A 21,456-nucleotide genomic window follows, 5' to 3' on the forward strand; every position below is an offset into this window, starting at 1 on the left:
GGAGGATGCGGGGAACTGCAGGCCTGTCAGCCTGACCTCGGGGCCCAGCAAGGCTCTGGAGCAGATCATCGTGAGGGGGATCACAGGGCCCAGAGAGGACAGCTGAGGGATCAGGCCAGCGAGTGTGGGTTTAGGAAAGGCAGGTCCTGCCTGAGCAACCTGATGTCCCTTGGGCTGTGGATGGTCTGCCTCAGGCCTGAGGGCAAAGCAGGGCATGGAATCTCCCTGGATTTGAGCAAAGCCTTTGACTCCATCTCCCACACCACAGTCCTGGAAAAGCCGTCAGCCCAGGGCTTGGGCCGGGGCACTCTCTGCTGGGTTAAGAACTGTCAGGATGGCCGCATCCAAAGAGTGGTGGGGAGTGGTGCCACATCCAGTGGGTGTCTGGTCACTAGCTGTGTCCCCTGGGCCCAGTCCTGTTTGGTGTCTGTCCTGTGGATGTGGACCAAGGCATGGAGGGTACCCTGAGTAATAAATCTGTGATGAGAACAAGGTAGGTGGGAGTGTCAATGTGCTGGAGGCTAGGAAGGCTCTACAGGCTGGCTGGGTGGTGTGAGGCCAGCAGGGTGAGGTTCAAGAAGAGCCAGGTCTTGGTCCTGCCCTTGTGTCCCAAGAAGCCCCTGCAGTGGCCCAGGCTGAGGACAGAGTGTCTGGAAATCTGCCCAGCAGGAAAGGCCCTGGGTTGCTGGCTGGGAGTGGCCAAACGCGAGGCAATGTGTGCCAAAATGGGCAAAGGGGAGGGTGGTATCCTGGCCTTCTCTGACAGCACTGCTGTGTCCAGCAGGATCAGGGGGGTCACTGTCCCTCTGTGCAGGGCACTGGGGAGGCCATACCTCAAGTGCTTTGTGCAGATGTGTGGCCGTGTTGAGATGTGCTTATTGAGAGATGCCTCTGCCTGAATTCAGTTGCCAACAAGACCATCTATCCAAATCAACAACAGAGATTTATTTCACTGCCAATGTGGGGTACAGAAAGGGATAGGAAAGAGGAGGGTGAGAAGGAAAGAGGGGGAACTGCAGGGTGGTTGGGGTGCAAATAGAGGGGCTGGTCATGGCAAGATCTGGGGTGGGATGTGGTGGGCTGGAGAAAAGTTGAGGGGGGTGAGGCATGGGGAAGAGCAAGGCTGGGGTGAGGTGAGGAAGAGATTGAACAGGCCAAGAAGCTTGGCTCCAGCAGCGTCCCGTTGGTCTTCCCTCACTCTATGCTTCTCTGCACTGGGGTCCCGGTGGTTCCTCTCGACGTGAGGACCCCGGGTCGCTCATCCAGTGTTAACACCTTTCTCCAGGCTGTGTTGTTGTTGGTATCCAGGGAGGCATTTTCCTATCTGCCATGTGAAGAGAGAATAGGTTTGCCTTCATTTACATGCAATGCTGAGGCGCAAGGAGCATTTCTCAGCTCTGAATGCAGTGTGGGGCAGGTTGGGGATGCACCCTGAAAATGCAGCCCGGGTCTTAAGTCAGCTCCTGTGGGACTCTACAAGGCAGTGCTGTCATCCTTTCCCGACCAGGCTGCCTTGCTGGTGGCTTGGGATGAAGGGCAGGGGCAGGCAGCAGCACCTACCTTTGGCAAGTGTTTGCCTTGAGCATCATTCACCCATCGGTGCATCCAGTCTTTTCACCTCCCTGGTGTCGTTGCCTCAGGGACCTGCCGCTGCCCCTGGGAGCTGGGCATCCTCAGGGCGAGCCGGCATCTTTGCTGAACGCCCTGGTGCTGGTCCCGGGCTCATTCCTCCGGCTGCCCCCTGAGGCAGCTGCAGGAGAAAAGGCGGCGCAGAGCCCGCCGGGCCCTCTTGGCCGTGAAGCGCCATCGCCGTGGGGCCGGGGGCTGCGGGACGGCTGCGCTGCCAGCGGGGCAGGCAGGAACGCTGCGGGCCAGGGGCTGGGCAGGCGCCGGGCAAGCTCCTGCCGGCGGCTCATCCCCGCAGGGCTTTTCCTGGGCAGGGGCGGCCTGGGCGCGGCCAGCCTCCGTGCCTGCCGCGTCGGCCTCATCCGCGGCATCGGCAGGCGCGGCGCAAACCGCAAACCCCTTTGCCTCTTCGGGCAGCACCCTGGGGAGAAGCTCGCTGTGCCCCTTGCCGCAGGGATCGCTCTCCTCAGAAGAAGGTGCTGCCTCTTCGTCTTCTTCTTCTTCTTCTGGTGTGAGAGACAACGGGCTCTCTGCCTCGCTGTCCCTCTCTCCTGCTGCTGCTCTGCCAAGGAGCTTTCCTTCCTCCCACTTTTCCAGGAGCTTGTTTAGAAAAGCATCGCAGGACGGTTCATCAGCAGACGCAGAGCACAGTTCTGCCAGCCGGTCAGGAGGTGCCGTCTCTGTGTCTGTCTCTCCTGCTGAGGCCTTGGTCAAGCCCGAAATGCTGTGCAGGCCCTGGGAGCCTGCAACAAGTTCCAGTGTGAGACTTGAGGCGTCCCTGAGGACACCTCCTTCTTTCTCTTGCCGTGGGAGAAACAAGGCACTCTCTGGCTCTCTGTCCCTCTGTCCTGCTGCTTCTGTGTCAGGGAGCTCCTCTTGCTCCCAGTTTTCCAGGAGCTCCTTTACAAGAGTGTCGCAGGACAGCGAGTCATGAGAGACAGGGCTCAGCTCGGCCAACAACTGGTCAAGGGACACAGGCTCCGAGTGCTGTGGTGTCTCTCCTGCGGCATCTTTGGTCATGCAGGCTGCACTGTGCCTCTCCAAATGGCCTGCGGCAGGCTCCAGGACGGGGCTTGGTGGATCCGTGAGGTTGCTCCTGGAGCTCGTGGGGTTTTCTTTGTTGTCCAGGGAGGAGAAGACGGCTCTAAACATCTCTTCATACACTTTGTCTTCCAGCTGCTCCAGCTCCTCCCTCTTTTTACGCAAACGACGCACCAAAGCCGCCTCATCCCCCGGGCACGGCCGCTTGCACCTCGCAGTTTGCTTGGCTGGCCAACGAATTCCCTGCGTCTCCTGGCGGGCACTTAACCACTTGGGAGTTCTCAAGGTGGACCTGTTCTCCCGCAGATATGGGCCCAGATCTTTAAAGAGGTCACTGCAAGTAGTGTCCCCATGCCCTAACTGCACCTCGATGAGCTCCTCAGAGCGCTCCAGGTGCTTCCAAGATGTCTGGGTCGCAGCGCAGAGCGGCGCACCACGTGCGGCTTGCACGGGTGGCAGGCCATGGCCCTGCCCTGCTGCTGGCCCATGCCGTTTGTACAGCAGTGGCTGCCCCTGACGGGGCCGCCCGTGGGCATTCGCCTCCTGCTGCTTCCACATCTTCAGTGTTCCTTGCCAGAAACACTCAGGGGAGCTGCTGCCTCCAGAGAAGCTGCTGCCTCCTCAGAGAGCTGCTCTCCTGGGAGTGGCCACTGCAGGGTGAGGTAGCCCAAAACATCACAACATGGACCCACTTCACAATGGTCTCTGGGCACGAGGTCCCCGCGGGTCACAAAGGCCTGCTGGGCATGGCTGCCCATGGCCCCCGGGGCCTGGCGGTTTCCATGCCGGTGGCCCTGGTCACAATGGCCTTCTTCAGGCCCTTGCCCCTCGATTTGACTACACTTGCTCTTCTCTCATTGACCTGCAGCTCTCTTGTCCCACCTTTTGTGATCCGGCCCTAAACATCCCCAAAGAAGCCTGTACCTTGCCAAAGTGCGATTCCCACCTAGCCCACCATAAGTCCCAGCCTTAAAGAAGGCAGAAATATCATCAGAATGGCCACTGCTTTTAAAGAAAATAAAAGGTCTTTGTTAAAAAAAGATTAGGAACACGGGAGCACCAAGGAAAATACCCCTCTTGAACTGATGTGAGGATGAGGGGAATATGGTCACAAGCATGAAGCAAATGGCTGAGTTACGGAATGCATTCTTTGCCTGGGCCTTCAACAGTCAGATGGGTTATCCTGAGGAGCAGCGGTCCCCTGGGCTGGCACACAGGGACAGGGAGCAGACCAGACCCCCTGCAACCCTGGGGGAAGTCTTTAGTGACCTGTGCAGCCACTTAGACACTGCCAAGTCTGTGGGCCTGGCCCAGAGTCCCCCAGGGTGCGGAGGGAGCCCATGGAAGAGCTGGTTAAGCCTCTCATCGATCCTTTGTTTTCTTCATTCCTGGCCAGTTGGGGAGGTCCCAGATGAGTGGAGGTGGCAGTGTGACAGCCATGCCCAAGAAGGGCCTCAGGGAGGATGCGGGGAACTGCAGGCCTGTCAGCCTGACCTCGGGGCCCAGCAAGGCTCTGGAGCAGATCATCGTGAGGGGGATCACAGGGCCCAGAGAGGACAGCTGAGGGATCAGGCCAGCGAGTGTGGGTTTAGGAAAGGCAGGTCCTGCCTGAGCAACCTGATGTCCCTCGGGCTGTGGATGGTCTGCCTCAGGCCTGAGGGCAAAGCAGGGCACGGAATCTCCCTGGATTTGAGCAAAGCCTTTGACTCCATCTCCCACAGCACAGTCCTGGAAAAGCCGTCAGCCCAGGGCTTAGGCAGGGGCACTCTTTGCTGGGTTAAGAACTGTCAGGATGGCCGCGTCCAAAGAGTGGTGGGGAGTGGTGCCGCATCCAGTGGGTGTCTGGTCACTAGCTGTGTCCCCTGGGCCCAGTCCTGTTTGGTGTCTGTCCTGTGGATGTGGACCAGGGCATGGAGGGTACCCTGAGTAATAAATCTGTGATGAGAACAAGGTAGGTGGGAGTGTCAATGTGCTGGAGGCTAGGAAGGCTCTACAGGCTGGCTGGGTGGTGTGAGGCCAGCAGGGTGAGGTTCAAGAAGAGCCAGGTCTTGGTCCTGCCCTTGTGTCCCAAGAAGCCCCTGCAGTGGCCCAGGCTGAGGACAGAGTGTCTGGAAATCTGCCCAGCAGGAAAGGCCCTGGGTTGCTGGCTGAGAGTGGCCAAACGCGAGGCAGTGTGTGCCAAAGTGGGCAAAGGGGAGGGTGGTCTCCTGGCCTTCTCTGACAGCACTGCTGTGTCCAGCAGGATCAGGGGGGTCGCTGTCCCTCTGTGCAGGGCACTGGAGAGGCCACTCCTTGAGTGGTGTTTCTAGTTTTTGTCCCTTTACGGCAAGATGGTCATTGAACTGCTGAACCATGGCTGGGGACAGGCAATGGCACTGGGAAATCTCTGGAGCACAAGCCCGGGGAGGAGTAGCTGAGGCATCTGTGGGGTCTCAGTGTGGAGGAGAGGAGGCTCAGGTGAGACTTTGTCCCTCTCTACAACTCCCTGAGAGGAGGTTGTAGCCATGTGGACGTTGGCCTCCTCTTAACTCACAGGCATAGAATCACAGAATCAGCTAGGTTGGAAAGGACCTTGGAGATCATCAAGTCCATCCTGTGAAGAGGACAAGCTGAAATAGCTTCAATTTAGCACCAGGGGAAGTTTAGATTGAGTATTAGGAAGAATTTCTCCATGGAAAGAGTTGCCAAGCACTGAGAGGAGCTGCCCAGGGAGGTGGTGGAGTCCCTTGAGGTGTTTAAAGAAAGACTGGATGTGACACTCAATCCTCTGGTCTACTTAACAAAGGTGGTGATTGGTCACAGGCTGGACTCAAGTCTTGAGGTATTTTCCAGTGTAATCAATTCTGTGATGATTCCATGAAAAATGAACCAAACCCCAGGCAGGCATTGACTTCTCAGAACTGCTGATAGCTGTTCTGAGGAATTTCCTTTAGGAAGAATCACAGATGAAAGCTGTCAAGGAATCTAGAAATCAAATGGGACAAATGAGCTCTTCACTGTAAGTTTACCCATCAGCTGGTGTTTGTGATCTGGCTCCATCCAGCTTTACCCTATTGTTCGCAATGGTCTGAGAGGTTGATGAGTTTGGATGTGAACTGATTTCTTTGGGAGCTGCTTGTGGCTATTAAATCATAGACTCAAGAGGGGATTGGGGAGACCCTCAGTTCTTCAACCCTAGTGATGGCATGAGTGGTGACAGATTCTGTGTGACAGCCACCACGCTTTGTCAGAGCAGAGCCTGGAGCTGGGGACACACACCTGCCCCAGGTATCCCCATTTTGCTCCACCTGTGCTATCTCCTGGGTTACACCTGAACCCTGCAAGCGTCAGGTGAGTTTAGAACCATCTCTGAATTGCAACACCTGCATTCTTGTCAGGCAACGTTTGGCAGTAGCATTTTCGGAAATACTCACAAAGCTCTGGGGTGCAGGTGAGTGTTATGTGCTTTGCACAGCTCAAGGACCAGGTGTCCCTCTGCTCACCTTCCCTACAAACACCACAGGGACACGAGCCACCAACTCTTACTGAAATGTTTATTAAGATTGAACTTCGGAACAACAGATTGGAACACAATGTCTCGTGAAGTAGAATATTTCTAAACTGATTTTTTTTTATTTTCTATGCATAAATGAAAAAAATCAAGATTATACAAAAAGAACAGAAAGTGCAGAACACAATAAAACAGTTCTCATGCAACAATTTTTTTAACCTTTAAACAGAAAATAAGCTCAACAGTGTAGAAATAAAAATCATACATACATTATGCCGTCTACGCACTCAAACATTCATCTGTGACATCACTTTTCTTTATCCCTTTTTCCTCATAAAACAACATTATGTGTTTAACACATGCTTATAAACATTGCTAAACTCAGCAAGAGCTATTATAGTGCCCCAACTTAATAAGTTGATAAAAAAGTAGTTGTCATATGGCCAGTTCACAAAGGAACTAAATATTCACTTTTTTTCTTTTTTTTTTTTTTTTTTTTTTTAATTTTTTCCCCGCTATGAGATGCCTATATGCAGCTTTCTAGTAATACGAGGCATTTAAAATAAGCTGGTCATTTGGCTACTTAAAGGGCTTAGTGTTCATGTTACATCAGGCAAAACAAATTCACATTGGGAACTGCCAATTTGTTGAGAGAAAAGTCTGGATTTTGGAGTAATTTATTACAATTTGGCTGTCGCTAAGGACTGAGTAGGTTCACAGTAAATAAGGTGACACTGAGTTTGACTAAATGCTCCCAGAGCTTCACCCCAAACTTCCAAATTTAAAAATAAATATGCCAGAACAGGTCAAATTGAACCATGCTCTGCATTTTCCTTAAAATTTGATCAGGTTGCAAGGGCATCAAAAGCCCTTTAATTACAGCAGATGCTCTCTTTTGCATCTGGGGGATGCAAAAGGGGATGTATTTGTCCCTCCTGGGCACCCCTTGTACTCCCAGGGGCGAGGAAAGCTGAGGTGGAAATTCAGGTGAAGCTGCTTGGGTTGAGGAAACAAACCAAATTGGTTTTCCAGGAGGTGATTTTAATTTAAACAACAGGAAAACCTGGAACTCCTTAATGAGCAGATCACTGTGTGTGAGTGCCATGCCAGGAAAAGGAATTGAGCCTTTTTTTTGTTTTCTAAGGCAGTTTCTGAACTGCTGAGCCTCAAATTCAAACCCCAGTTGGTGTTTGAGCTGCTGCAGCTCCTTTGGATGCAACATGACAAAGAGAAAACTTTGGGTAGCTCCACTTTTTTCCAAATGACCATATTGTGACGTGCTTTACAAACGTTCAGCTTTGTCTTTTAAGGAAGGAAAACAGCTAAAGGACTCTCTGGAACCATAAAGTTTCTGCAAAGAAAAATAAAATTTGGTATTCCACACAGTCATCAATAACATTTCTGTGCAATATTTGGTGTCCATTACATTTATTTGGCCTATTCAAAGGAAACGAGGACAAAACAGCTGCAAAGAAAACCAACTTCTCTTTCACAACAGACACTTCAGATGCCAAAGCTGCTACATGTGCTTGGAGTATCATGCAGGAGTTCATTTGTTCATTTAAATAGGATACATATTTATAGCTGAGCTTGTCTTGCATTGGACTAGGATGAGGGAAGAACTGGAAGAACTCAGTTGAAAACATAGTGGAGTACAGTGACAGCAACACACAACCACCAAAGGTATTTTGGCCCGAGCAGTGTGTCTGGAAATGTACAAAACCACAGAGGTACAGACACACACATCCCTAAAAACCCCCAAATCTCAGCAACTGCCTCCTGCGCTTCCCTCCTGCCCAGATGTCCCAGCTCTCCCAGCAACAAAGTGTGACTTTCTCTACCTTTACTCAAAGATGTGACCTCAACCTGCATGGCTGTGAGATCTGGCAGCCAGGAAAATCCTGCTTTTCGTGGTGGACACTGGAGGAAGCCAAGCTCACCCCAGACCAAGGGTAGAGGACATGTTCTTAACAATGGAAGCAAGGTTTTAATGAGGTACCTGGCAAAAAGCACCATGGTTGCTGCTGTCATTCCAAGTACTGGGGGGTTCAGATCAGGTGGGAAAGGGATAAGAAAGACTCAGTCCTTGCCTATGAGGAAAACCTCATGCAGCCTGTTCCATCCTGGGGTCTGAGTGCCACCATTAGCATTGATGTGCTGGTAATGTTTCAGAGCCTAGAAAAAGGCTCCAAATGAAAGGGGAAAAGGACATTGGGTGTTTCAAGAGCACAAACCTCCGCTGGATTTAATGGCCTCCTCCCTCTTGATGATGAACAACCTCTGTATTTCCACAACTACTCACAGCCAGCGCCAGCAAAACACCATATTTGTGTTATTAAAAGGCTATTTAGGCAATAAATCTCTATGAAAGTCATCAGACTAGCAGGAAGAGAAACCAAGAGAAACTAAGAAATTATTGCTTCTGGAGTCTGAAATTGCAGTCCACAAACAGCACAGATCTCACTGGACTCGTGGAATAACCCAACAGGGCCAAACCCACACTGCGCCTTTCTGAGGGGTGAAAGTTAACGCTTCTCTGCTCTCACATGAAACATCTCAAGGGTCTGAGCACCAGCAGTGCCTTGTGTCACACATCACTGTAGCAGAACATGTTAAAATTGTTTATAGTACTGAACAACACAGAACTGAACCACTAAACCTTAGTCCTACTAAACTGATGGTCGAATGGAATGACTTCAACTAGTCAGGAATACAAAAAAAAAAAAAAAAAATTAGTTGTCACCAGGAGTAACAAAAAAAGCCACTTAAAACTTCTCTTTCCACAAGCTCTGCAACAAACACACAAAATTATACTACTTTAATTGTGGCAAAAAAAAAAATCATTTCTGTATGAAAAGATAAGGTAAGGGACAAATGAAGAAATAAATCATTGCCCACTCTACACTGAGCAGTGCTGGGGCTAGAAAGATAACTTCCACATCCAAGGAGAAGCCCTTGGGAGACCTCAGCAGGTGAAGCCAGTGTGGGGGATTCCCAGGCTGGCCCAAGGACAGGAGGAGACGCTTTGGCTGGGGCTCCCCACGTTAATTCTTCTGGCAACACTACAAAAACTTCAGCACATTTACAATGAATAATTATTTCCTTTGCCTTTACCAGGGAGTGAAATCAGCTTCCTGCTGTGGCAGTGTGCATATTCCTGCATTATGAGTCCCATGAACAACTCCAAACACAGATTTTAACATCCAGTTCTTAGAAATGAAGCCATGCCAAACACTGTCTGTGACAAAACTGGCCCTGCCCTGCCTTTGCTTGAAGCCTCTGGGTTCAAAATGAAAGGTCCTTCCTCCCTCCTTGCCCTTCTCTGGCTGAGAAGGCTCCATAAACATGGGTGAGCTCACTCCCAAAATGGTTTCATGTTCCCTCTGTGGGATCTGAAGTCAGAGGGAGCAGCTACTTGGTCAGTGTGACAGTCCAGTGAAAGAGATCTTGGCTTAGAAAGTGCGATGTGGAGTAATGGAGATTTGACCCATGCTGGTCCGTGGAACCCTTGGAAAAAAGGTAAGGCTGACACCAATCAGAAGATGTAGGTTTTTAAACTGTTGAAGAACCTTTCCAGTAGTAGAGATTAAAATAAGGATTACTTGACAGAGGTTATTTAACCAAAAGCAGAATCTTAAAGGAGCTTCAAAACGAAAATATTAAAGCCACTTTCAAATGTGTAACTTTCAAATGTGTAACTTACACAAATGCCAGTTCTAGGGTGAAACACAACACTTGTCTCTCACACATGAACATCACCAGAATATATTAAATGTAACTGAGATGATAAAATTCACGGCAGAATTTCTCACAACTGCTTTCTTCAGTAAGGTCTCACACTCTTCAGTAGTATTGCTTCCCTGGCTGAACACAGTTCACAGTACATGTTTTACATGAAAGAATATTCACCATAGAAAAAAAAAAAGACTTCCTCAAGACACTTGGAAAAACAAATACAACCCCTAAGTCCTGTGTGATTACATGTACTTCAGTGCTCTGTGATGTCACCAGCCTAAAAACATTATCACCCTTGATAGCAGAGGTCATAGGCATTGACTGGAAGCCTTCAGAGAAACGCACGGATGCCACCTACAAATACATCCAAACATCCACTTCTCAAAAACATTGACAATTCAAGTAATCCATTAAAAACTGCTTTTCATATTGAAATATAGCTTCTTTGTCTGAATGCCTGGTTTGCAGCATGATTGACACAAGCATTTGCAAGTCTTGGAGGAGGAGTTTGAGGCAGCAGGAATCTCACACCGTGCTGTGTTTGCCTGTCCAGCACACGGATTGATGGCAGCCCAGGGGGCCCAAGCCAAAATGAGTCAACAGCATCACAAACATGTCTTACAAATGACAATCGGAAGTTTGTGAAACACAAGTTTCGAAAGTTGCTTTAAATGGCTGCTGGATAATGATCCAAACCTATTTTAAATCAAGTTAGCATAACTCTTTCAACCTCTTTCCAGGAAAGTATCTTTGCACTGCAGCTGTGTCCTGAATCACAGAAGGGGACATGGAGGATGTGCTGACAACATTGGTACGGCAGCTCAGAAGAGCTCTGGCCTGCAATTCCTCCAACACAGGGACTGCAACAGCAACATTTGAATTTTAAGGCCTAAAAACTGTTTCTGACACAGATTTTTATACACCCAGACTATGCCATAAAGTGACGGAGGTAGGCCTTGGGTTCTCCTTGTTGTACTGACCCCATGCCTTTACCTCGGCTGCTGCATTCCCAGCCAGGAGGTTAAAGGATTGTAAAAAGTGCAATTAATCAATGACTTCCTTTCCCTACGGAAGAGAATCCGCACACCCCCTCCCACAGAGCTGACCCCAGAGATGCCCTTTCTCCACGGCAGCTTCATCCAGAGATGATCAGGTTTAAATGCTGAGAAAACCCCCGAATTCACCAGCATGTGAAACTCTCAGCTAAAAATTGTCACAGCATATTCCAACGACATTCAAAAAATGCAGCACTTGTGATAAAGAAACCTGTGAGTGCTGGTCACCTCTCCCAGCTGCTGCTCCTTCCACTACAGCTGACATCCAGCACCCAGTGTCACCCTCTCCCTACAAGCAGCAGATTTGGGAGTGGTTGTGAATAGTATGACTAAAAGAATTCACAGCAGTTTCTTAGAAACTGCAGTAATTGCTTTTCTTTCCTTGAAAATAATTGCAAATAAAAGGAGTCTGCAGTAATTGCACTAACAAAAACATGAAGTCTAAAATTAACGTAGCTGTCAGACCAGTAATATCGTGCTCATGAAAAAAATCGATTGATGTCTAAGCATAGTGAAATCTGAAATGTTTAGACAAAAAAATGGCAAGAGACTATAGGTCGAGATAGCTTCCATTTTCTGTTAGTTTAAAAACAGCTGAAAACTTAATTTTTCTAACTGCTAATTGTATACACTGTGAGTCTCATGCAGATTAATAAAACTTATTTGAAATCTAAATGTATTCTTAATAAAAAAGTGTTCAGAAATGACGTTTCTAAGTTGTAGAGAAAGCAATTAGCATCAGAGCGACCTGCTCAAACCTAGAGGAAGGACTACAGAATTTCATTTACATTTTTGCACGAAACTGCCTTTTCTTCTGCAAATTTTAGCTAGAAGTAGTGAAGGTCCTAATTTGCTTTCCTGGAAAAAAAAACCACAACAAAAGTTCTTGATCCTGCACCTTCACTCCTTGGAATGTGAGTGAACAAGCTTCGGCGGCCTCACACGGCTGACTCGCCCTCCGGCTCCGCCGCCGCAGCTCCTTTGCGCGTCAGCTTCAGCACCGTCGGCTTCTCCGCGCCCGTGCCGCTGCCCTCGGCTGTCTCTGGAGGACCCAGTCCCTTCGGCTCTTCCTTTGGCTCTTCATTGACTTCAGGGTAAATCACCAAGAAAGTCGCTGTCAAAAAACCCAGGAAGGATCCCACTGAAGCCACCATGGGGATGACCCTGACCGTGCCGACCATGTCCACCACGCCGCCGAGCGCGGAGGCCACCAGGATCTGGGAGATGTAAACCTGACACGACAGGATGGCGCAGTCGATGCCAAACCCTCGCTTCGAGTTCCCAGGGCTGTGGTGGATGTACTGCAAAAAGACAAGAAACGTGGTAGGAGATAAAACTATGGATGAAAGCAATACTTAAACACCAGAACTTTCCTCAAATTTCTCAGCCCCATGGTCAACTTCACATCATCTTTGTGCAGCACCATGACACAACTCCAGAGCAAGAGCCTCCTTATCTGCTCATCAACAGCCTCCTCAGGACCCTGCAGGACGAGGCAGGTATTGACAGGGTCACTTCTAGTCCACATCACCTCCAAGATTAGGTTTTCTAAGAATAACTTTATATGAAATATTTGGTGTCACATAAAACATTAATTCTATGATCATAAAAAGGAATCTCTGTCCCAATCGCAATTCAGAAACTTGTAACAAAAGTTCCTGCTGTAATTTGTAATCCAAATGGAACAGTGGAATGACACTGTTGGGAAGTAAAATTGTCCTTGTTTCCAGCAGAATTGTTTTGCTTTTTGCATCCCCAAAATTACAGCTGCATTTCCAGACTCACTTCAAAATTGAAGACTGTGAAAAACCTGAGTAACACTACCATATCACATCAAGACAGGAATAACAACTAGATATATTGTACATATTCACTCCAATAATAATTTAATTTCTCTTCATCTGCCATACACACCCAGATTGTTTTATAGGAAAAGCATAGGAAAAAGCAATCATGACCCCCTCTGAGCCAGTTCAATGCCAAGACTATCTGATTTCAGCACCAGCTCCTGCTATTTACTATCCATTCAAGCTTTGGCACACATCCCAACCAAGCAGGTATCTTCAATAATGGGATTTAACCAATCTATTTTGCCACCGTGATCTTAAGAGAAACATGGATGTTCTGCCTTGATTCACATATATACTCCAAATATTTCACACACCTGTTTTATCTCATGGTATTGTCCCAAAAGTGCGTAGGGGCAGTAGGAGATGCTCATGGAGACTATTCCCATCGTGCTGATCATTATCATGGTGACGTACACGTTGGGGAACATGGCCATCACTGCAGTGCCAAGGGAAAAACCCAGCGTGCCCAGGATGTAGATCACTTTTATGCTAAGGTCGTAGTTGTCCAAGTATTTCTGCAACAAGGCTGCAGAGAAAAAGGATAAAAAAGGAATCATAGAATGGTTTGAGTTGGAAGGGGCCTTAAAGACTATCCAGTTGCAACCACCCCTGCCATGGGTATGGACACCTTCTACTATCCCAGGTTGCCCCAAGCCCCATCCAACCTGGCCCTGAACACTTTCAGGGATGGGGCAACCACAGCTTCTCTTGGCAACCTGTGCCAGAGCCTCACCACCCTCACAGGGAAGAATTTTTTCCCCAGTAACCAATCTAAACCCACTTTTTTCAGTTTGAAACCATTTCCCCTTAAATATCAGTTTACTCACTAAAATTTTAGGGGATTGATGTGGCCATGGCAGCTCTATACCCTGTTTAGGAGGTGGATGCTCATATTTGGGCTGTCTGACCAGCACAGCCCAGATCTCACTGGGAACAGGATGTGTTCCTGCTTCAGAAAGACCCCGTCCCCACAGTACTGAGCTGAGCAGACATGCCTGCTATGTGCTGCAACAGGCAGAATTTACCTTTGGCAAAAACTCTCCATTTCAGAGTCTATTGCGAGCGCAAATTATCTGCAGAATGACTTTCAGAAATACATATTTATAATTTTGATTTAAAAACAGTCTTTGCAGGAACCCTCTTGCATATGCTTAAATCTTCTACCAAGCATGATTTTAGTTTCCTGAAGGCTTGTTAAATGCCACTCAAGATCTTTTGATTTCATTTTGTGCTTTCTGCCAATTAACCATTTGGTCATATTTCCACCTCTACATGTGGAGGACCTTTTTAATATTGATTCTTAAAGAAGCCCTTCCCCTTATGACCACAAGAAATGCTTTTCCAAAATATCCTTTACTTCAAACAAGGAGGTGGATGCCAACTGAAGCAACACTATTTCAGGACGGCAAGGAGTTGGATGATCTTTGTGGGTCCCTTTCATCTCAAATATTCCATGATTCAGTTTTACCTTAGAAATACATGCATGAGGTGCATTCCACTGTGTGACTGCACAGTCTCTTACCTGAACAAACAGCAGCAGTAGCAGCATAAATCACCAGCCCCCAGCATCCCATCTGAACCCCAGCATTGTAGGCATGCAGCTCAGTTGAGTTCGAAGGGGCCTGCAACAGACACAAACAGCAACACCACTTTGTTGTACTGAGCACATCTCAGAAAGGAGGGACTCTGAGCAGGTCTGCCCATGGGAACTGCTCTCCTACCTTGGGATCGCCCTGGAAGATGACTTGTCCCATGAAATCCGTATAGAACACAGCTTCAGCAATGATGGAAAACCAAGTCAGGAGGTGGCAGACGCACAGCCTCAGCAGCTCCTTGGGCATCTTTAGCATCGACAGCCACAAGAGTCTGACGGTGGTTTCGGTCTCGCCCTCTTCGCTCTCCGTGTCCCCGCTGGAGTTGGTGGTGCCGCTCTGGTTGCGGTGCCGGCAGCGCTGCCGCTGCCGTTTCTGCATGTCGTAGATGTCGTTCATGCTGCGCGAGGACTTGATCAGGACGATGGCGTTGGCCCGGCGGAAGCGGTACCGGTGGGAGCCGATCTTGCCGTAGTACGAGAAGGTGTAGGACGGCTGCCGGTAGAACATGTGCCTGCGCCGCCGCATGGAGTTGGAAGTGCTGGATTGCTTCATGCCTATTCTGGCGTGGCCGTTGAGGAACTCTTTTGGTAGGGAGCCGTTGATGTTTGGGACTTTATCTTCATTTAAACGATTATCAAGCAACATTTCCTCCTCCTTCTCATTCTCCCTGAGGAAAGCAGACAGGTGGTTGAGCTTGGACTTCATGATCTCCTGGCTCGTGTTGTGGGGAGTGTTTGGATATGAAGCATCCTGAAAAATGGAGGGTTCGATGTCATGCAGGAAAAGCAGCTCCGATTCAATTTCCAATGTGGCATCAGGCATGTGCAGAACTGAATCACTCTTGCTTCTCACAATGTTCACCTCAAGGAACTCCATATTGAGGTCATGCTCCGACTGAACCTCATCATGGAACATGGAAGCTCCATACGGCTCTTCCTCACTAATTACATTCAGCCGATTCAGAGGGGGGAGACTGCCACTGAATTTGGCACTGGAAAGTGTGTCTCCTTCATCATCGATCCTGTCCTGCTGAGGGTTATATTGCTCTTCTTCAATGCTAAAAAGGTGGAGAGCAACGGAGACAGAGAAAATAATGGCTGCAAAGAAAAAAAGGACTTGCTCTTGAGATTTAAAAATGCTACCCAAGAAGGTCTGTGTCCAGTCCAGCCCTCCTAACATATAACCAATTGCTCCTCCAAGACCTGTGGAACAAAATAAAAATGAGAAGTGAGTTCAGGAAAAATCAATTCAGCCACAACCTGGTCTTCGGGAAGACTGAACAGCTGCCAAAAACATCTCAGCTAACTCCCTACCAGCTGAAAATGCATGGATGTTCAGGGCCATGTCTTGTTCTTCACTGTCCACCACATCCAACAAATAGGCCCGAATTGGCCCTTCGGTTGCATCGGCGCAGAAGTCCAACACCACAACCCCAAGCACTGTGAGAACTATTCCAATGGGCTGCTTGTCTGGGACATCACCAATAGCCAGACCTGGGGAGAAATGGGAGAGGTACCTGAGCATCTCATTTAAAAAGGGCAAACTCCTAAGAAAAGCTTAACACCTTGAGAGAGAGGTGGCCAACATGTTCACTGCAAACACTTCTTTATGGAGCAAAATGGCAATTTCAGCTCTTTGGCACAGCATCATGGAAGGCCTGGGACACGGATGGTTTTTATGTTCTTAAGACTGACATTTATCAAAATGTTATTTTATAAAGCATCTCTTAAACCTCTGGGAGCACTGAATATTATTTGTATTCCTCCCATGTATTTTCCATCAGATGCTGAAGGCTGTTTTTATAAAAGACAGCCATGGTGGGAGAGGGGAGCATCCAAAATGACATATTCCATCTGTCAGATACATCCACAGGTAACTGCACTGCTGACAGCATTCCTCACACAATGCTTAATGTGCAGTAGTTGCAGGACACCGGGATAAAATGAAATCTAACCCCTTCATTGCTCTCTTTCCTTTCCTTTTCTTAAACATTCTTATTTTCTAGATCACTTTTTATAAGCAAAACTTTTAAGGATGAAGCAACATGGATTATTTTGCATTGCAAAAAGCATCAGTCAGCTCCTGTTGACAGCATGAGATGAAATGCTTTTTGTCTACAGAGTAGAAAGGCAGCATTAGTGCAGAGCTGGATAATTTGTCATGAGATGAACCAGTGACAAAAGCATGAATTACTCGAATCACAGAGATTTAGAAGTTACACATGCTGGCTGATAAAACCATTAGTGTAACTGATTAAAATGTCTGTGGAAGGAGATGAACTGGCTAAGCCACCAAAAATCATCTAAATCTCAAGAGCTGATTCCTGCATATTGAATCCTCAATTATACCAAGCCTTTTGAAGGCTAAAGAAGTTTATAAGTGTTCTACATTCAGCTGAACCCTACAGCAGAAAACACCAACACTGCTTTACAACTGCTGGAAACCTGAACAGGGCAGGAGAGAAGAGGAGTTGGGTAAGGTGTTCTCCTGGGACATGGCTGTATCACGACTGGTTCCCCTCTTTATGACTCCTACTGCCAGAGGCCACGTTACGAAAGAGGGTCTGATACAGTTTTTGCAGCATCTCCTGTTGTCCCAAACTGCAATTAGGATTGCAAGTAACTGGAGACTGAGGATAGGAAAGTGAAGAAGAAAAATTGACAATATTTTGTGCTGATTTATTAGAAGGCTTCAAAATCAGCCTATAAACTGAGCCTGAGGTTTGCTTGCCAGTATCAATTGCTTCTGATCTAAACTACTGTATGGAACTGAGAGCTTCTAATCACTGAAAATCTTGTAAGAGGGTTGCAGTCTAACATCTTGCAAACATCTGGAGGAAGAGGAATAAGTCTTGGAGACACAACAACTAAACACAATTGATGACAACTAAATACAATTGATATCAAACCATACAGTCACCCTAGGACAATGCCATATGATAACAATTCAAATAAATAATATTTATTGTTTTGGATAAATTTAAAAAGCACAAACTAAATGTTATCTACTTGAACAGTTTGTCCACTGGAGTTTGCAGAGAATTGAAGCCAATCATATGGCATTCCAGTATGCCTTTAACAGTCTGAGCCAAGGTAACATTCCACTCATTTCCCTCAATTAGTAGACCTGTTTCACAATAGAAGTGCATCTAACCCCAAAAAAGAGAGTCAAGGGGATGTTATTAGGTGCTAAGTTCCTTTTGTTTGCATCAGTCCAATCATTTTGTAAACATTTTCCTAAACGTACTTGCTGTCACCTCTCCTACAATAAATTTACAAAGAGATTGTAGATTAAATTTGTAGTAAACTATGTTCAAGGGAAACTATTTTTACCAGCTTTGATGGGGGCTCAGGAAAAATTATTTTCCCACATAGTTTTTGATAAACAAATATTAACTGTGTTCTGGACTTTTTCAATACCGGGTCTAAGAAAAGCACAAGAAAAAGTGAAAAGATAATTTTTGAAATAATGCTGGAAACAGGATGTGTTGCCAGATATGCATTAAAGGGAAAATGGATCACAACAGGAAACATTTCCCTGTGAACAGGTTGCTACAATTTTCCCATGTCAAGGATTGACCAAATTCGTCTCAGCGAGTGCAAACATTATGCTGGCAACCATTGTATTAATAACATTGTTATTAATACCAGTTACAGCTAGCATTGCACAATGCTCAGCACAGTGCTGTAACTCTGAGTTCAAATAATAGCAGGCAAGATGGACAGAGCTCAAGTGCAGGGCTGTGGAGATTTCTAATGATTTTAACATTAAATATGAGGTAAACCCAGTGCAGAACATTATCTTTACTTCCTGTATTAAGATCCCAAAGCAGGTACATTAGCAGGGGATGCATGTAGGGGATTTCCTTGTTATTTACCTATCACAGAGCCATTAAGGAAAAGTGCAACTCCAAAGAGGACACCAATGCAGAGAGCAAGGATAAAAGGCCGCCGGCGGCCCCAGCTCAGTGTGCAGCGGTCACTGGCCGAACCTATGAGTGGAGTGAAGATCAAGCCCAGGATAGGGCTGAGGAACCAAGTGAGGCTGTAGTATTGTTCAGGAAGACCTAAAACGAAGACAAAAATGACAGAAAGTTTATGTGGTACACACCAAACATTTCACTCTATACATAAAGTTTTGTTACAGTATTGAAAATGGTAAATTGAAGGTAATTTATCTACAGTGAATTCTCTCCCAGCTTAAAAACTCATTTAAGATTCTTTAGCAATGGTTAAAAAACAGCTAAGGAAAGCACAGATTGTTTACCTTTCAAATACCCGGGCAATAAGAAGGTAACAATTGGAGTATTTCTGCTACTGAGCCCTCTATTGATTTGTGGAACATAAAACCAAAGATTTTGGGGTGCTTGGAAGCTGCCTGGCTGTCATACACAGATCCCCTGCTCAACAAAGCTTTTAAGATTCAAAATTGAACATTACAGCGGTGCTGCTTCCACCTAAGACCACCCCCACAAAAGGGTTATTAAAGATTTAATGGACTGAGAGTGAAGGATAGAATTTGAATGTCTTATGAAATGTCCCATTTCTAAGCACAAAAATGTTTACTTACAAAAATGAACAACAGACAATAAAAACAACAATTCGCAATTATTCATCAGCTTAGATAAATCTAAGGTTTGCTCATCCCCACTTTGCTTTCTTGAAGAACAGAGATGACTATTTATAGGATCAGATGGGAAAAACTTAAAATCTACTGCATAGCACTTACTAGAAAACAACAACTTGCTAGAAATAATAATTTCTGGAGAAGAAAGAGTTTCCAAGCCCTGCTCTCCACATGCCCAGCACGGAGCAGTGGCCTGCAGATGGCAGACTGGCCACAGCAGCAGCCACGCCGGCTCCTCTGGGACCTGCCTCCCACTCGTTTATCAGCACAGGGCAGGTAACACTCGGACACGGTTCTTAGAATGACGTTAAAAACAAAACAATCTATTTCTTGCAGTCCAACTGATGCCAAGACAGAAAAACTCAGTGTCTTTATCCCAGGAAGGAAAACCATTTATTATCCAAATCCATATTTGGTGAGTGCGAGCAGCACTGACCTTTGCTGGCGAGATCAACCTGTACCTTGTGCTCCCCGTTCAGCACGCTGAGGCATCCATTACCAAGCAGGATTATACCAATCCCTGCCCAAAATAGCCTCTGATGCAAATTTGGAAGTCTAATCTGCTGCTGTTTAAAGTAGCACCAAATCTTGACTAACAACACTGACTTCTTCCATGAGACATATCAGATTTTCCCAAGAGTGTTGCACACTCTGTGGTGATACAGAGATTATATTGTGGAAAACAAACCATTTTTTGGCATAAATAATCAATTTCATCATTAGGATTCAAAATCCAGGTCTGAGGCCAAGGTCTGTGTGATTTGACTCAAATTTGGCTAATGAACAAGCTAACAGTGACAGCTGCCCTGATGAGTCCAGAGTTATTAGAAGGGACCTGCCCCTGCTGAAACTTCCCAACCTGTGTTTGCCATGAACCTTGTGTGCCACAGGGAATGGCATCATGGTTCAGCCACCTTTCCTTGTTACAGGCAGCTGCAGGCCTGCAGTGAGGCCAATACTCCACATCAGTACTTACCATGGAACTGTTGATTCCTTTTGCACAGGATTTAGATCCTTAGGAAAGGGCTGTTTGTACAGGTGGCACCATGTTCACATCATGATTCAAATCACTATCTCCTGCTTAGCTTTTCCTGCTGTTTGGTGATGTCTTGGCTGACATGGAATTATTAGCTGAGACATAACTCTGTGTGTGTTTGCATATTAGACCCAAAGCTCTTGTTCAAGAAGCCACAGTGCCTCCAGACTGCAGCATTTATTTGCACCATCCAGCTTCTCTTCATGAACACTATCCTCATCAAAGATGCAAGTCAGGAAGCCAGCAATTCAAGCAGAAGTGCAAGGAAAACTTCCATCCCCCTGTCTTTTAACACTCCCTTTAACTTCACCAGGTTCAACAGCTTCCCAAGCACACAAGCAGGTTCAGGCACCTCTTGTTTAACTGACACCTCACCTGCTCCAAGATGTTGACACTTATCAGTGCCTGAGCTGGCTTAATGATGGGGAAGAGGAAACATTTACTTCAAGGCAAGTGAAACTAAAGGCTGGGCATGATTCATTTAGGGTGAATGATTTTTCTGCAGCACACAGAAGAAATGGCAATGTGTAAATACTCATCCCATTTAGCCTTCACAGAGCTATCCTGGGAGCAGTGGTTAAGCACCCAACATTGCTACTGTGTGAGGCCAAGTCCCTGCAGAGTCTGCTTCAAACACAGTGAGAGGCTGCAGCTCAACCAATGTCATGGATCTTTACTGCAGTGATCACCAACATCTGGAATAACTTTATGGTGTTTCACTGCACAAAGGCTGTGTGTTGAAAGCAGACATTTCTTTTCTGAATTATGTTGTGACTTGTGAGTTATGAGCTGGGACGTCTCAATCGAGCTCATCCATCAGTAAACACTTGTGAGACACTGGGCGGTTTTGCAGTAAATCATAGTGAGCCATTAAATAAACACAGAGGTGAAGGCTGGCAAGAGCTCTGTCATCAGCCTAACAAGCCTCATCACATATGTGAATAAACAATCAAATAGACATATTTAAGTAAAAGGGACACAAAGAGATTCTCTTTTAATAATCCAACATCCATTGAGACAAACAATTCGTTTTCATGGAGACTGTGAGCAGAAACAACAAGGAAACACTGATAGATCAGGGACAGGCAATAGAAGTGTAAATCAGGGACACCAAGGGTCGGCACAGTTCACTGTCCCTCTGTCTTTGAGGCCACCACTTTGTCTCCAGTCTGCAATGACACTTCTCTGTGGTGTCTTAACAAAAAAAAAAGTTCTGGAAACTCACAAACCATTTGAAAGGATGATTTGAAATTATTTCTGCAGAGAACTAAAATCTGTTTACAAATATTTCTCCTTCAACTGTAAAACCTGCACATTTCCAAACTGGACGGATAGGTGTTTTTAATGCTTTACAGCCACAGCTAACTGTCATAAAAATGTCCTAAAATTATTTAAAAAACTT

General features: G+C 46.7%; 1 protein-coding gene and 1 long non-coding RNA gene across 3 annotated transcripts in view; both read right to left on the reverse strand.

Moving 5' to 3' along the window:
- Positions 1–924: 924 nt before the first annotated feature.
- On the reverse strand, positions 925–1,987 carry LOC128792797 (uncharacterized). Its single transcript, XR_008432563.1, has 2 exons — positions 1,561–1,987; positions 925–1,324 (listed from the first exon to the last, which is right to left on the reverse strand). It is a non-coding gene; the product is annotated as an uncharacterized LOC128792797 (long non-coding RNA).
- A 4,199-nt stretch (positions 1,988–6,186) lies between these two features.
- SLC45A4 (solute carrier family 45 member 4) overlaps positions 6,187–21,456 on the reverse strand; it is a 62,527-nt gene continuing 47,257 nt past the window's right edge. For both annotated transcript variants that reach the window (XM_053943211.1, XM_053943218.1), the window contains exons 3-8: positions 18,270–18,458; positions 15,706–15,885; positions 14,519–15,594; positions 14,320–14,419; positions 13,112–13,323; positions 6,187–12,248 (exon numbers count right to left, since the gene is read on the reverse strand). In XM_053943211.1, the coding sequence (XP_053799186.1) occupies positions 11,886–12,248; positions 13,112–13,323; positions 14,320–14,419; positions 14,519–15,594; positions 15,706–15,885; positions 18,270–18,458 (2,120 nt within the window). In that variant the 3' untranslated portion in view covers positions 6,187–11,885. The remainder of the gene's footprint in view (positions 12,249–13,111; positions 13,324–14,319; positions 14,420–14,518; positions 15,595–15,705; positions 15,886–18,269; positions 18,459–21,456) is intronic.

The sequence above is a fragment of the Vidua chalybeata genome, chromosome 1 (assembly GCF_026979565.1).
Source record: "Vidua chalybeata isolate OUT-0048 chromosome 1, bVidCha1 merged haplotype, whole genome shotgun sequence".
NCBI classification, from domain to species: Eukaryota; Metazoa; Chordata; class Aves; order Passeriformes; family Viduidae; genus Vidua; species Vidua chalybeata.